This window comes from Arvicanthis niloticus, chromosome 18 (genome assembly GCF_011762505.2).
Source record: "Arvicanthis niloticus isolate mArvNil1 chromosome 18, mArvNil1.pat.X, whole genome shotgun sequence".
Classification (NCBI taxonomy): Eukaryota; Metazoa; Chordata; class Mammalia; order Rodentia; family Muridae; genus Arvicanthis; species Arvicanthis niloticus.
Window position 1 is genome coordinate 31,314,801 of NC_047675.1, and position 17,724 is coordinate 31,332,524.

The following is a 17,724-nucleotide window of genomic DNA, read 5'->3' on the forward strand; positions in this document are numbered from 1 at the left end:
ATGTGCTAGGCAAATGGTTTACCACTAAGCTCCATCTCCAGCCCCAAGTATGGGAATTTGGTCATACCTTTAGGTTACAGGCACTGAAAATGTCTTTCTGCCATCTTTCTGTGCCCTCACCATGGTGCACATGAAAGTCCTGGAAGATGCTCTCAAAAGCATCAACAATGCTGAGAAAAGAGCCAAGTGCCAGGTCTTCAGGCCATGCTCTAAGTCAAGATTCAGTTCCTAACTGTGATGGTGAAGTTGGAGAATGTTGTCATGGTTACATTGGAGAATCTGATGTCATTGATAAACAAGCTGGGGGAAATCATGGTGAGCTTCACAGGCAGGTTGAACAAGTGTAGAGTGATCAGCCTTAGATTTCATATGCAACTCAAACACCCAGAAAATAGCAGAACAATCTGCTCCCACCTGTCACTTCGTCTTCAATGTACTGACAACCTCTGCAGGATTCATGGACCGTGCATGAAGAAGCAAGAGGAAAATACACAGGAGGGAAAATCTTGATGTTCTTTTTCTACAGATATAAAACACATAAATACAAAGTTTCTATGGACTGTGAAAAAATAAGCATTAATCTTGCTAACATAATTTATTGCACACGGTAAGATAGCTAGACCTGGCATAACATTTATTACAGTATCAGAGGCCCAGGTCTTTTCATCTTCCTGCTGCTGCTGTTTCAGACCAAGGACCTTCACTCCAAAATAAAAGTACCTCTGAATTTAGTGCAGGATGGGGGGATTAGTATTAATACTTTAAGAATTACTCTTTCTTCAGTTGGATTCTTTCCCAAAAAAATCCCCAAATTTAATTTTTTTTCATAAATCAAAATAATTATTTCATGTACCCTGACAGCAGGAAGATGCATTAGCACAACAGGCCTTTGAAGAGGCTCGAAGAAGAACTCGAGAATTTGAGGATAGAGACAGGTCTCACCGGGAGGAAATGGAGGTGAGAGTCTCACAGCTGCTGGCAGTGACTGGTTAGTACTTTCCCCAAACTCTCAGGCTGGGTTTTGATGTTTGTGCATAATGGTTTTTTAATTGGTTTAGCTTTGTCTTTTATTTTTAAAAATTGTATATTCTTGCTTGAATTAATTATTAATTATATGCAATTGTTTATAAAATGTATTCTAATTTTAAAGTTGTATATGAATTTCTCATTTATTGGTCTTCACAAAAAAAAGGTAATATATATATATATATATATATATATATATATATATATATATATATCAAGGTATATTTTCTTTTAATTCATTGATTGAAATATCTTTCTTTCGCCTCTTGCTACCTCCACTTTCTAAGTACTGGGATTACAGGTGTGACCCATCACATACCTACATGTAAAATGTGACTCTTGTTAATATAGAACATGATGAAACATTATTTTAAAACATTGCTAAAATGCAGGAGAGATGACTTGGTATTAAAGGCTAGGCTCACAACCAAAAATATAAAACATTACAAAACATTCTTTAAGGCAAATACTGTTTTCTACTTTTTTATGAATATTTACCTTGATTTTGAAAGTTACAAAAGTAGGTTTCTTTGCTTTATTTTCTCATAGTGTTAGGTATTTAGCCCTGACCTGAGGAAGGTTACATAGATGTTTTATCACATGAATATCCCTGGGAATGACCATCTTGAAACAGAATAATCGTCATTTGTGTAACTATTGAGAGGATAGCTTATTATTTTCAAATACCCTACGAATGGAGCTTAACAGGGTTATTTAGTATATATTTAGGGATTAGAGAGATAAATTTAAAATTTTTTAATTTATTATGAAGTAAAATACAGATTATACTTACATAGGAGAAATATGTAGTCTGATGAATTACTATAGATCTAATGCCCTTATAACTACTTTCAAGATAACAAAATAAACTTTGCTATCATGTCAATCCCCTCTGAATACATGTATGATTATAATCTTACTCAACTCAAAAGTAATCATCTCAGTCTTTATAGTAACTACTTCCTTCTCTTTCTGTATGGTGTTAGTACCCATGTGCTTAGTCTTTCTTTATAAAATTGTTTCCCAATTTAAATGGACTTTAAATTTTAAATTAAATATATTCTTGGGGAATATGAATTCTGTCTCCCTCTACCTTCTTTTCCTCCCTACTGATTCTTCCCAACACTAGAGCTCATGCTCGGGGCCTGTTTTTCATTCTTCTGTACCCACAGTTCAAGAAACAGACTTCAAACAAGCCAGTAAAGCTGATCCAATGGTAATGGGTTATCAGTGCTGTCATATCACTAACATTCTACTCAGCTCCCACTACCAAATTTTGACTGGCTTTGTGGAGTGGGAAGGAGTGAAAGAGAAGGCTTAGTCTTTAGGAACACTGGCTGTTTGGGCAGAGGACCTGAATTCAGCTCCCATAACCCACAGTGCAGTTTATGTATGAAGCTTTTACAGTTCTTGATGTCTTACATTTCTTATCATTTTGCTTGCTGTACTCTATGAAGTGTACTTTTCTACCCATTCATTGGGGTGCAGCTTAAGTTGTATCAAGCCCTTCTCAAGTCTTAACTATCTTCTGCTTTGGAGTTTCCACAGCACTTAATTTTTTCCTCCCTTATTTTCCCTTTCTGCCTCTCCTCCTGACTTGGACCACGTTCCTTCCTCCTGCCCCTCTTACCCTTATTTTTCCTGTTTGTGGTTTGTTTGCTTTGGTTTGTTTGTGAGACAAGGTCTCATCTAGCACAAGCTCACCAGGAACTCACTGTATAACCAGAACCAGAGTTGGATCTCCTCCTGACTCCAGCTTTTAAGTGCTCGGGGTAGAAGCATGCACTGCCACTCCCAGCTACCTCTTCATTCTGTTTAAGCATTTATTGAACTGTGTGTTGAAACGGCTATAAATATATCTGCCCTTCCCTTCCTTGAGATCCCATAAAATGAAGACCTTAATCTCTGTGTCCTCTGAGTTATCTACCATAATGTTTGTGCATTGTGCTTACTTGGTAAATGAACATCTTCCAAAATACAGTTCGTCCTTTCTGAGAGCTAGAGGTGTTTTATTTTTTTGGAGATAGGGTTTCTCTGTGGCCCTGGCTATCCTGGAAGTCACTTTGTAGACCAGGCTAACCTCAAATTCCAAAGAAACCTACCTGCCTCTGCCTCCCAAGTGCTGGAATTAAAAAAGTACACCACCACTCCTAGCTTCTGCAAAGATTTTATAATAAAAATACTTAAATTTGTTGATTTGTATTAATTGACTAAAAGTGTGTACACCTTCAGACTTGACAGAAAATGGATGTAAAAACAGTCAACTGCAGTGTCACTTTATTTAAAAGCACTTCAGAGGAAGATGGTGGCAGTAGAAGGCAGAGCATGTAAGTCAGCTCTGCTTGGGAACTTCACAGAATACACTTGGAGAGATTCAAAAGAAGAATGTGCTTGTCAGGTGGACAGACTGGGGAAGACTGTGTAAAGGAACGAGTGGATAATGGATGGAGCTTGTCAAGCCAGAGAGTGTGGTCAGTCTTCCTGCAGTAAATGCATGTACTTGAAGAAATAACTAGGAATTAATGGAACAGTTACTTAGGAAGTTTTCATATATATCTTGGTTTTAATTACTAGAGAAAGTGTGACAGGTCTTACTGTGTAGCCCTGGCTGGCCTAGACCCTCTTGCCAGAGAATCTTCTAGTACTGGGATTAAATGTGTCCACTGTGTCCAGCACAAGATTGTCTATTTTAATAAATACTTAGATACTTTTTTTAGTTTACAGTGTTGTCACTTGAACATACTTGATGTTTTATGATGGTTGTGAACAAAAGTAAAACCTGTTGACAGAGGGACCAAATAATTTGTCATTCATATAGAATATTCCATTAGTGAGTCTACAATTGAGAGCCTGGGCTTTGTAGTCAGGCCCAATCTACATTTCTGTTCTATCACTTTCCAGTCTCTGAGACCCCAGTTTTATCACAGAAAGAAATTGTGAGAATTCAATGAGAAACACTTAGGAGGCACTTAATAGATGCTCAGCCCATATGTGCCAACAGAAAGGATAGTTCTAAAGTGCTTCCTTAGTGCTAAAAGCTCTGCCTGGTGCTGGCTCCAGCAGCTAATTGAATTGTCTGGCTGATGGAGCATCCTTTTAGTTCTCTAAAGTGTATTGGGCACTAAAGAATTACTACCTAGAAGATAGGAAAAAAACAGTTAAATTTTCATCAATGATTTAAGAGCCTCTAGTCCAGCAGTTTTCAACCTGTGGGTCACAACCCCTTTGAAGGCTGAACAATCCTTTCATAGGGTTCACATAACAGATACCCTGCATATCATATATTTACATTATAATTTATAACAGTAGAAAATTACAGTAGTGAAGTAGGAACAAGAATAATTTCATGGTTGGTGTCACCACAACATAAGGAACTGTATTGAAGGGTCTCAGCATTAGGAAGGCTGAGAACCACTGCTCTAGTCACTCATGTCAGTGATTTGAAATATTAGTTCTTTTAGAGAGCTGTCATCTAAAAGCCCTGAGCTGGAATCTGTCTCCAGAGTACACACTAGCAACTAAAGAGGGCTTTGTGGTCTGTGTGTCTTGTAGTGCTTTGTGTATAAATGTATTTTTTTGCCCTTCTCTCCTATATTCCTGTCTTTCCTGTGAGTACTTCTGAAAGCTTACTGTGTTGCTCTTTACCTCTTTTTAAAAAGCAACAGTGGAAGAAAATATTTCCTCCCTATAATTTAAACTTCTTTGGGTCTGAGAATGATTACCCACTCTGGAGCAGAGGAGAGGCCAGCTTAATCTGCATAGCAAGTTCCAGGTTATCCTAAGGCTGTGTAGTGAGGCCCTGTCTCAGAGCACACAAGGACACATACACAATCAAAAAACTTGGGGATTTACACATCACCTAATTCATGTAAAAACAAAATTCCCAGGAAAATTGACATGCTCTCTTTCTAACAGTTTGCTGGCAGAAGAGAGAACAAGAAATTATGCCGGGCGGTGGTGGCGCACGCCTTTAATCCCAGTACTTGGGAGGCAGAGGCAGGTGGATTTCTGAGTTCGAGGCCAGCCTGGTCTACAGAGTGAGTTCCAGGACAGCCAGGGCTACACAGAGAAACCCTGTCTCGAAAAACAAAAAAAAAAAAAAAAAAAAAAAAAAGAAATTGTGCCATGGTTTTTAAACCAGGGCATCTGCACAAATATAGTTCAGCAGTAGGAAGTAGAGAGGATTAAGCTGAAAAATAAGATCTGTCAGGGGACGTTAGAAATCATTTTCCCTGGAATAGAAAAGGCTGAGGCAGAAAAGAATAATATTGGTTCTAGTGGGTGGTCCTGATGCCTGACTGGAAATGAGAGCCAGGGAACAGTGGTAACTCGTGGGTGGCACTGGGTAATGATCTTTGGAAGCCTAGATTTTTGGCAGCACTGAAGCTTAGGGATGTCCACCACTGTTTGAATAACCTCTGAAATCTCTAGCCTTGCTATACTAAAAGTTGAATCGATACTACTCATGAACACTTAGTATGTATCTAAAGTTAATGTTGTATTTGAGGGAAGCAGAGCTTCAAGTGGTTGGTGTCTTATGGCTTTTCAGTTTTCACTGTTGTCTTAATATGAAATTCCTTGCATAAGGAATTCCTCCATGTGCATGCATCCAATTTGCCCTCTGTAAAATGTTGAGATTGCTTTTCCATCATTCACAGTAAGATTTAGCATTTCTGTTTGTCTTTTCAGGAAGAGGCTTTCAGTAGTACAATATTTTGTCTACTTTTTAGTTGACATGACAAATGATAATCTTTTTCTAAAATATATTTTAAAGTATGTATTTCCTATTCTAAAAACATACACATTTTAGTAGCCTTAACTAGATATTGTTAAATAAGTTTAAAATAAAATGAAATATAAACTTATGTGTAATATCTTATCCTGTAAGTATTTTTGAGATGAATATGTTTGTTTGAACATGCATAGGTCTCTAGTAGGTAACATAAAAAACTGAAACTGAAAACTAGTAGAAATCAGATATGGGGGATGGGTGGCAAAATGGAGAGCTATTGGGGCTGGAGAGATGGTTCAGCATTTAAGAGTACAGTCTACTCTTGGAAAGCCCCCAAATTTGCTTCCCAACAACCTCTAGATACAGGGTATCTGACATTCTTCTGGCTTTCATGAGTACCTGCACATACATTCATAAACTCATGCATACATGTAAATAAGTCAGAAAGAGATGGCTCAGCAATTAAGAATGCTAACTGTCAACTGCCTCTAACTCCTGGACATCTGCACTAATGTACACAAATTTACACAGAGATACATATAATTTTAAATTTAAAAAAAAAAATTCTAAATGGAGGGCTTATCTTTGACTATATATTCTTAGTACTTTATGGGTCTGATATCACATGCATCTGTTCTTTATTTAAGAAAAGAAGGAAATTTTTATATAAGGGGCTGGAGAGATGGCTCAGCCGTTAAGAGTGGTCATTGCTCTCACAGAGGACTAGAGTTTGTTTGGGTTTCTGTAGCTACATTGGGTGGCAGAGCAATCACAACCATCTGTAACTCCAGCTGCAGGGTATCTGGTACCACCTAGCCTCCCCAGGAACCAACATGGATGTATGTGTATAGGCATGCAGACAAAACATAAAATAAGTGGTTTTGTTTTTGTTTTTTAAGAAATAGAAAAATTGTCCTTGGTGTAACATAGAATAATGAACAGAAGATTCTTTAATTTGTTTTCTGTGTGTATTGACAGATTAGCTTTCTTTGTTTTTGTTTTTGTTTTGCTGAGAGAGTAACACTGTGTTGCCTAAGCTGGTCTCTCCATCTCAAACATCTGATCCTCCCACTTTTGCCACTATATCCTGTGGTAAATAGGCTACTTTTTAGACAGCAAAACCCTTTCGTTTGAATTTTGTACTGTGCCCCAATATATAAAGTAGAGAAAAGGTTATTGCTCTAATCAAAGCGATAGAAATTATTGATGTCTCTCTGTCTCTGTCTCTGCCTGTCTGTCTCTCTGTCTGTCTCTGTCTCTCTCTGTCTCTCTCTCTCTCTCTCTCTGTCTCTCTCTCTCTCTCTCACTCTCGTTCTCTCGTTCCTGGAATGCTTTCAGGGACTCAGAGGATTACTTGGCAGTAGATTACTTGGGGACTTTTGATATGTAGAATTAACATAATTTTTGCTATAGCTGTGATATTAAGCAACTTACAAAAGAAAATGTTTAATTGGCCTTAGGGTTTCAGTTAAGAGTCCATGATAGAACAAAGGCATAGCTGCAGGAACTGAGGGTTCATATCTTGGTTAGGAAGCAGAGAGCCAACTCAAAATGACAGGAGTCTTTTGAAATCTCCTGACATACTTTGTCCAGCAAGACCACACCTCCCAGTTACCAACCAAGAATTCAGACAGTACCCTGTGGGGACAGTTTTCATTCAAACTACCACAGTAAGTAATTGACACCTTGTTTTAATGCTAGCTCTGTCTCTCATTGCTGTTTCTCTGACAGTTCAAAGCTGCTTGTTCTCCTAAGCCTTAGTAACTTGTGCTTTTCATGGAGGCTAAATGGAATACAGTGTGTGGCTTACAGTGTATCTGTTATGCTGGTTAAGTGGGCTTATTCTGATTTTAAACTGAAACACAAAGATATGTTGCCAGAATGTTTTAGATTTTGGCTTTTTTGGTGGTAGTGATAAGACAGTTCCCAAGCAACCAAAAAAGTTGAACTTTGCCTGGTTCTGCTGACTACAGAGGTAGCAGTTTCCTAGGCTTGCATAGTGCCTGGAAAGTGTTTAGGTCATAGATGAAGTGGGGAAGTGCCTCTCCTGCCTGTCGAGTAGCAGTGTGTCTTGTCTGTTGCTAGAGACTGCCTTTCGTTTAACCGTCCTCTTGGCCTAAGCTAATAAAGTACTATTGGCACATTATTTGGCCACGAGGCACTGCAACAAATTTTCCCTAGCATTGTCTGCAAAGTGTTTCTCTCTGGTTAGATTATGAAGTTTTAGTAAATAGTTATTTTTGATACCATGGGATAGATTAATAATTACTGAATATTCTACCTTTTAAAGTTTAATTCTCAGCAAATCAGGAGACTTTAGATTAGAAATCATTTCGAAATAAAACAAAAGCGTTATGTGAGTTTTAGACTTGTTACACATGTTTTTGGAGACTGTATAGTCCAAGCAAAAATAATAACTCTGCCTCTATCTTAAACACCTCAATATTTGTATTTTCAGCACATTTAACTTTGCACAAAATGACTCATTTTTGTAAGAAAAAAAAATGATCACCTGAATTTGTGTGTGTGATAATGGTGGTCAGAGGATAACTTGTAGCAGTTGGTTCCCTGTTTGCACCATGTTCAACCTAGGGGTTGAACTCAGGCTTGTCAACAAATGCCTTTCCCCCAGTGAGCCATCTCTCAACCTAGTTTTAACTTTTTTTAATGAGTTACAATGGAAGTGCATCGACTCAGGACTTAAAATTTCTGTTTTGTATCTCTGAGCCTTAGCAATAGAAGAACTAGCAGTGGCTAGGAATGTTGTCACTTAGGTTTTTTCCAGACTTACTGCCCCTGTGTGTGTGTAGGCATCACTAACCCTTCCCATGTTGCAGTCTTGACCACTGTATAGTGAGAGTGAAGCTAGACCTCTTCAATACTAACTTTTAGCAGAGTATCAGATATAAAGTGGGTATGAGAAGGCCATACTCAGTGAATTGTAGCTCTTTATAGTGATTAAAGCATTTCTCCATGAGAGTTTCTCACATTTGTTTTCTTTTGTTTAATAAAAGAACAGTAATCAACCAAAACCTATGGTTTATTTAACTAGCCCTGCTTTTGGCTGTTTCTTTTGGCTAGTCCTTGCTAGTGACTGCTTTGTCACTCTTTTATATTCATCTTGCAGTGACATCCTGGAAACTAGGTTTGCTACATTTCTGAATGATGTTGTATTAAAAACTTAAGAAGTAGGACAGATAATACATGGTCTGTAATGAATTGTCTAGATTAATTTTTAAAAACAAACTATGTCCTTGATGTTTAGAGTGAGTTCAAGGAGAATTTCTTTGCCATTATGTGTGTGGCTTACTATCCAGAGAACTTCCTCTAAAACATCCAACCCACGTTAGAAATGGCCAAAATTTACACGAGATGTGGACCTCTGTGAATCTGAGGCTACCAGATCTACACAGTGAGACCCTATGTTTAAAAAAGAAAGAGCTAAAATTGATAGCTTCTCAAAGAAAGTCTTATCTGTAGAAGCTAGTCACAAGTCTGTTTCTATGTCCTTCAGACAGCTTGTCCATCTTCCTTCCATCTCCCAGAACTCTCATTCTTCTCTGGTCCAGCTTCTTATTTTTGGTCCTACTTTTTATTCCTGACAGGGAATGACTAAAATTCACAACAGAAGCAAATAGCAAGGTTACTTTTTTTTTTTAACTCTTATTTTCCATGCTGTCTATCAAAATACACAATGTTGTAGACAAGTGTCCCTTGGCTGTTTTAACACAGCCAGGACTGGTACAAAAAACTCCAATTGTTGGTGGCTCACCCATTTGAAATTGTTTCATTATCATGAGTAAAATTTGAAAATAACTTATTAAAGACAAAGGCTATACTAGTCACAAAGTATTGTATTGGTAGGTTAGTGATTTATAAATATATAATTGGGATTGATTTTCTTTAGTGTTTCTTCATTGCTCAACCCCTTACTGACCTTCACTGACTGAAACCAGATGCCTATATCACAGTCTCTGCGTCTGCAGAATTGACTGGTCTTTACAGCACACTTGGCATTGATTGTGTGGAAGATAAATAGATTTTTCTGGTGCATGGGCACCCAAAGCTTTTTTTTAATCTCAGCTGGCTCTACACCATAACATTACTGTGAGTATTCTAACTGAAAAGGGTATATGTTAAACTGAGTTGTGAGAAGTCTTCTGACAAAATCTATCTGCTAGATGAATTTTATTTTGTTCAGAATTAAATAAGGCAAGCTGTCTTTTGTTGTGTTTATTTGGCTTTGGGGTTGTTTTTACTTTTTGGTTATTTGGGCACAGGGTTTCCTGGCTAACCTAGACCTTGCTGTGTAGTCAGACTGGCCTCAGACTTGCAAGATCTGCCTGTCTCTGCTTCTAGACTGCATTATACCAGGCAGTTGTACAAATGACATAATGTTCTTAATTGATAACACAGCTCTGGAGAGTCTACCCAAAGCCAGTCTTAGGGCTGGCTGTAAACCTAGCCACAGTACTGGTTGTGCCTCGTTTGCAGAATGCATTGATAGTGTGCACAGGGCCCAGGCTGTGATGCCTAGCACTAAAAAGATAAAATTTGACCTTAAAGTAGGAAGGTCGGGAATGTTCTTTCTCTAAGAACTGTTTTGAAACAAGATTTTGCTCAGGTTATTGGCCTTAATTACACTCTTGATCTTCCTGCTTCAGCCTTGCTGGTTCTAGAATCTAATTCTGTGTATCATTATGCTCAGCCTAAGTAATAAGTAAGATCTCTTTGTTAAATTTGCTTCAAAAAATTACATAGACAATAGAAAAATTAATTGATGCTTTAGTACATGATTCCAGAAATTTAGCTAAATCATAGAGGTGATTAAAGTTATTTAACTGCTGGCACTTAACAGATCAGCTAAGAAGAACATGGAAGTTGAACATGGTTGTGGTTTGATCTAGAGAGAAAATGCTAGAGGAAGTAGAAATGGTCAGATTAAGATGAGCCATCAGCATTTGTTGTTGGGTATGGGGAAAGGAGAGGTAAAGGTAACCAAGGCTGTCTGCCTGAATAACTGGTAAAATGAAGTTGCCATTATCTAAAAATGAAAAACGTGTGTTGCAGGAACCAGGTTCTGGATACAAATAGATGTTTGTACTTAGCCAACATTTGGAAGGACTGGAGAAACTGTAAAATACATTAGAATTTGTGCAAGAAACTAAAAGAAAATATTGCATGTGGGGGTCTAGTAAGATACCTCAGCGAATAAAGGGACTTTCTGGCAAGCCTGATTTACCTGAGTTTAGTGCTCAGTACTTACTGCTCTTCCAGATGATTGTCTTTAGGACCTGTCACCCATGTCAGGAGCTCACACCATCTGTAACTGTCTGCAGGGGATCTGACTCCTCTTCTGGTTTTGATGGGCTTCTGCATGTACAGTACACACACACTCTATTAAATATGATAAAAAAAATAAATCTTTACTTTTAAAGTTGTGCATGGATCAAAAGGATGCTGTGTGTGTGTGTGTGTGTGTGTGTGTGTGTGTGTTATTTTTTTTAACATCACCAGAGGGGGGGGGGGTGTTTTTTTTTTTAACATCACCAGAGAGTAGCATACATGATACTTGATAGATGTTACCTTAAGTGGTTGGCCATAGGTAATTTAAGTATGGTGTGCATTCTTCAGTAGACTTTGAAATGCTCATTGTTTGTAATTACTGTTTCTTAATTGTTAAATACTGTTAAGAAAAGATACTCAAAGGTGTGTGCTATTTTTAATTTTCACTTATAAAACTAATATTCTGGATTTAATTTCTTGTTTTGGTTTTTCAAGACAGGGTTTCTTTTTAATCCTTGGCTGTTCAGGAACATGCTCTGTAGCCTGGAACTTAGAAGCCTGGAGGCTTCTGCCTCCCAAATGCTGGGATTAAAGGTGTATGCTACAACCACCCAGCTTTGGATTTTATTTCTTGAGATTTCTAGTTAAAATGTATTTAGCAGAGATTAAATTTGTTATTTTTGGCTAATTAGTAGATAACACATTAATATTTCTGTGACTCAATTTCTTTTTGTTGTTTTTGTTTGTTTGTGGGTTTGTTTTTTGTTTGGTTGGTTGGTTGGTTTTTTTTTCTTTCTGAGATAGGGTTTCTCTATGTAGCAGCCATGGCTGTTCTCAAAAACACTGTGAAGACCAGGCTGGCCTTGAACTCACAAAGATGCCTCTGCCTCTTCCGAGTGTTGGGATTAAAGGCATTCAGGCCCAGCCATTCAATTTCTTTATAAAGTGAAAAAACCAATAGTACCTATGTAAGTTGTTGAAACCTATTTAGCTTGTTCATGGAGAATACTTGAAGACAATGCCTATCATATACTTGTTGCTTAAGTAAATGTCAGCTATTACCAAAAGAATAAGTTTGCTTCTAAGACGATTAATCATTGGTGTAGTAAAGTCAAACCTCTAATTCTGGGCTGCAGAGATGGCTCAGTAGTTAAGAGTGCTGTCTGTTCTTCCAGAGATCCTGAGTTCAGTTTCCACCAACCACGTGGTGGCTCACAGCCATCTGTAATGGGGTCCGATGCCCTCTTCTGGCGTGTCTGAAGACAGCTACAATGTACTCATATACAAAAAATAAATAAATCTAAAACAAAAAATACCCTCTAATTCTAAAATAAAACAGTAGATTTTTTCTTTTATATGTAGTATATGTGCATAATATCCTTTTGAATATAAAATGATTATTATTACAAAATGTCATATATAGTTGTAATTGTCTTGCCTATGAAAATATTGGTTAAGTTTTTTTTTCTTATGACAATGTGTCTTAATATCTTGTATATATGTCATTTAATTTTTCGAACCACATTCATGACTTTATATTACAATTTTGTCATTGTAGGCAAGAAGACAGCAAGACCCTAGTCCTGGCTCTAATTTAGGTGGTGGTGACGATCTCAAGCTTCGTTAATTGGAGCACAGCACCTGTGCCCTCCATCTCTACATACACACTGCTTCTGTTGGTATAAATAACTCATTGTGCGACCAGAAACTGTGATAACTGGAGGTACTGCAGTATATTTCATGACCTGAGGCAGGAAAAGACATCATCAGCTGCCATGGTTTTGCACTATAATACCTGCATTTCTGATTTTTAAAACATGTAGCCAGTGATAATTTGAAATTTTTTTCTATGCAAGCTTATCTTGTTGGCATTATTTTAGTTAGGTTGAAAGTATCTACTTTCTTCATTTTAACTTAAAAGTTCATGTTATTTAGAAACAGGATAAGAAATTAAAATTGTATCAGGGTTCCTTAAGATTCCTTTATACTTTCAGACGAGTTGGTTATACAGCTTTCCTTCTTAGATAAAGGTTCTTGGTTTTTGTTTTCTCTATATCATTTTGTGTTTTTGTATTCTGCATTTGTACCATTTTACAAATGAAGATGTGTTTGCAGTTTTTTTTTCCAGCTAAAAACCTAGAATAGAGCTGTCTATCACAGCCTCCTAAAACAAGTTTACAGTTGTTAAAGCCACAGTATCCTTTTAAATGCTAATAATCACCCTTTCTTTCCCTTTTAAACATAAAAAATTTAAATTAGTATTAAATTTTGTTTCAGCCCTTGTTTGAAGCTGTATTCTACAGTCGTGCGTTTGGGTAGAGATATTCCTCATAGGTGATAATGCTCTAAGGAGATGCCCAGAGAAGTCACAGACTGGCTCTGTTTATTCAGGGATTTTTTTTTTTTTTTTAATAAGTCAGAAAAAGGATACTGGAACTTCTTGTATGTAACAGCATATTAAACTGGAGGCAGTGATAAATCAGCTACAGAGGTAAATTGTGTTAAAATAATGTTTAAGATAGCTGCTTTCATGTGTATTTTGTATTGCATGCTTTTGTAGAAACAAAATTGGGTGATGAAAGTAAGTCTTAGAAAATGTTCATCTGTGCAGAAGATACATTTTCTTCCATTAATTCTGGGCGAAACATTCACAGTTATATATGATGGTATTTTACAAAAGGACTATTAATAGTGCCTTTTGAGATGAATCAGTGTAACAATATTTTTTAAACAGGCTTAGTGTCAAATTGCAATTTTTTTAAATATAAAACTGGAAAAAAGTGCTAAGTCATTGGCACATGCTTACAGATACTTTTCGTGGTCATATTCATTAAATGTTACTACATTTCTGAATTTTTGCAAAAATGTATTTTATCATAAAATGGCATTATTTTAGAGAATTTTAAAAACTGACATGGTCAATTCAGAAAAGTCTGAATAAGGTCATTGCATTTAAAAAGCATATAAAGATACTTGATTGTGGAGGTGTGTCTTTCATTGTATATAGGTCTTATAATTCATAAACAAGTACCCTGTATCTCAAAATAAAAATATTTGTTATATATTTGAAGTCGTGCATGATAAGGACTGTGTTTGAATTATTATAAACAATAATGTGTTAGAAAAGATCATGCTGACCGTGTATTACTAAGCACTATGAATGGATTTGGTCGGTATTTGGTGTTGTACAGCTCACATGTTTACACTCTCAGTGCCCTGATTCCTCTGGGGGAATTACCTTTTTAAAGTGAACCTTTATTTTTTAAAATAACATGTTGGTGGCACATTTTCTCTGTTGCTTCTAGCCGAGAGCTTTCAGTCCAGCAGTAAATAAGATCCCATGATATTAATGTTGTTACCATCTCTCTGTAAATAGTGAATGTTTCTTACTAGTTCTGCACTGCTTCTGTCTGTCTTAATGCTGGCGTTAAGATCATAAAACTCCTTTTCTCCGGTAGTGCAGGCTTTGAAAATTACTTTTAAGTTATTGATGCAAGTTCATATTTTTCCATAATCTATATTTAAAATGATATTATTGCATCATTTTTTTAAAAATTTCATCTCCATTAAAACTTGCCTTAAGCTACCAGATTGCTTTGCCATTAGCTTTTACTGTACATTTGTATGTCTTATTTACTTTCACATTAAAATTCTGTGTAGTGAAAACAAAAGTCGTGACTCTTTATTGATATATGATCGGTGATGTCCTACCAGCTTCAGTTCTTTGATCCTTTTCACATTTCCTTTGTTACGGACAGCAACAGTGTCATCTAGTGGTCATATCTTCTAATTCCAAAGAGTCCTTTTAAATCAATGTACAATAATTTTTCATCATGTGATGTGGTTTTCAAAAAGTCTGATTGAAGTTAGTGTGGATGTGGGGAGTGGAAGCAGGAGAATCAGGAGTTCAAGATCATTCTTGGATGTTACAGAGTTCAGGGCCATCCTGGGCTGTATGTTCTCAATAACCAAAGTAGACTAGAGAGATGACTCTGAAGGTTAAGAGCTTTAGTTTTTACTAAAGGTTATAGTAGGGACAGGAATGTGATTTCTAGCACCCAGAGTAGTCAGCTCACAGTCACCTCAGTACCCAAGAATCCAGTGCCTCTTTCTGGCCTCTGTGAAAATGGTACAGGCACACAGGCAAATAGGTATAGATACATAAATTATTGTTAAAAAACAAAGTATAAAGGCTTTTTAAGTATTATGGAAGTGGTGTATGGGGCACTGGAGAGATGGTTTGGAGTTTAAGAGTACTGACTATTCTTCCAGAGGACCTGGTTTAATTCCCAGCACCTGTATGACAACTCTGTATATAACTTCAATTTCAGAAAATCTAAAGCCCACGTAGAGCCTCCTTAGGCTTAGGTACAAATGTGGCACCAGACATACATGTACTCAATATCCATACATACAAGAAATAACATTTTAAGACAGAAACAAAAACTAGGGTCACATCTGTAACTCAATTCTTGGGAGTTGCTGAGACAGGAAGAGGATCACCGTGGATTTATACCATAGAGGCCAGATCTTGAGAAAGCCCCTCCCCAACCCCATCCCAGGCAACAACAATCTTATGGGTTTATCCATTTTCTAAGGCATGACCACAAAACAGTGACCTGGGGAGAAATTTCAAACACCGTATGTATGTCCAAATTAGTACAATCTTTCAGGCTAGTTTTAGAAACAGTACATATTATTATGTGAGTATTAAACCCAACATTCCTAGAACAGAAATCTACATCAGAAAATCACTTTAGAAGCTTTCTATAAGTTTGGTTTGTAATAAACAGATTTACAAATTGGCTTGCTCACAAATTTCATACAGATAACAAAAACTTTAAATACTAAATTGACAGAAATTTTGAACCAGTATCAGGAAGACTGAAGCAGGAGGATTATGAATTTAAGACCATCCTGGGCTATATATAATGAGACCCTATTAAAAAAAAAACGAAATACTAAACAATTTTAAATCTGTAAGAGAGAGTGCAGTGAAGCCACTGAACCAGACAAGTTCACAAGTAGAAAGGAAGGTTAGCTGGGGACCAGACTGCCAAGGCTGTCTCTCAGGAGGGAGAGAACAAGCAGTTTTTACTGAGTCAATGGTGGGGTCTTGAGCTGCTGATTGATACAAACTGTCTGGATTGACCAGGACCTAGATGCCTTTACCTTTGGGGCAGGGTTAAGGGAGAGGTTCCTGGTAGCTTAAATGAGACTCCTGATAAAACAGAAACCCAGAGTTTCAGGCCATGCCACAAGCACTGATCTTTGGGGAGGGGGGGGGGAGTTTTGGACCTAACACTATATATTAAAATGACAAAGAGTGTGGAAGCTATATTAATGGTTTTTTAAAAATTACTAAAAGTACATCAGAATGGAAAGATAGCTCAGCAGTTAAAAGCACTTGCTGCCCTTGCAGGGACTCAAGGTTTGGCTCTCAGCATCCACATGGTGGTTCAATAACCATCTCTAACTCCAGCTGGCAGTGGATATAACAATTGTCTTAACTCTGTGGCCACCAGGCATACACATAGCTTACATGTATACATGCAAGGAAGCCACTTAGACACATAAAAAGCTTTAACCAAAACATTGAATCATTTAGGTTAGTTTAGAGGAAACAATATAAAGTGAGTGCCCTGAATAGACGTTATCTCTGACCTCCTGGAACCTAATCTGTCTCCAAAATTGATCCAGTATAGTAACAACCTTTAAATTATATAGGAAGCATTGGCAGTTGCCGTGTCTGTGCTCGTCTGGGTAGTCAGAATCAACTAACCTGCGGAGACTTCTGGGCTGAAAGCGACAATCAACTAAAGATGATGCTGAGTACAGGTAGCCAGCTGGTCATGGCTTAGCCAGTTTAAATGAACATCAGATAAGGGCTGTGGCATGGATTTGGAAGGAGCTGCAGAGGCCAGGGAAAGAGACACCAGCAGTGCTAGGTGTATTTTGTCAGTCACATGGAAGACCTTTGGGCCTACTGCTCAAGCAAGGACAAGAAGTCACCAAGAGATTGGGAGGTTTGAGAGATTTTCTTGGTTGAAAAGAGTGAGACCGCGGGCGGTGGTGGCACACGCCTTTAATCCCAGCACTTGGGAGGCAGAGACAGGCGGATTTCTGAGTTCAAGGCCAGCCTGGTCTACAGAGTGAGTTCCAGGACAGCCAGGACTAACTACACAGAGAAACCCTGTCTCGAAAAACAAAAAAAAACAAAAAAAAAAAAAAACAAAAAAAAAAAAGAAAAGAGTGAGACCAGAAACAAGGTCTCTTTTAATAATAAGGTAATCTTTTAGATAGAGTAGCCAGGTGGGAATGGAGACTCAGAGTTATAGGGGAAAATGTATACGAACTGTAACTATTTTAAAAATGTACCCATCTTATCTGTTAAAAATTGTCCATTGTGTTATCTTAAAACATACCAAAAAAAAAATTGGGACTAAGGAGATGGCTCAGTTGTTAAGATCTAATTTCCTTTTTTTTTAAGATTTATTTATTTTAATTATATGACCACACTGTAGCTGCCTTCAGACACACCAGATCCCATTACAGATGGTTGTAAGTCACCATGTGGTTGCTGGGAATTGAACTCAGAAGAGCAATCAGTGCTCTTAATCACTGAGCCATCTTTTCAGCACAAGCAAGATTTACTTTTTAAAAAGCTAACAGTTTGAAAA

General features: G+C 37.3%; 1 protein-coding gene across 2 annotated transcripts in view; it reads left to right on the plus strand.

Annotated features, from left to right (window-relative positions):
• The window catches only part of Cbfb (core-binding factor subunit beta), a 46,499-nt gene extending 31,784 nt beyond the window's left edge, over nt 1-14,715 (plus strand). The window contains exons 5-6 of one of the 2 annotated variants that reach the window (XM_034522723.1): nt 862-957; nt 12,603-14,715. In XM_034522723.1, the coding sequence (XP_034378614.1) occupies nt 862-957; nt 12,603-12,671 (165 nt within the window). In that variant the 3' untranslated portion in view covers nt 12,672-14,715. Of the gene's footprint in view, nt 1-861; nt 989-12,602 lie in introns of both variants that reach the window. The other variant, XM_034522724.2, reaches the window with a different exon arrangement.
• The last annotated feature ends 3,009 nt before the right edge of the window (nt 14,716-17,724 follow it).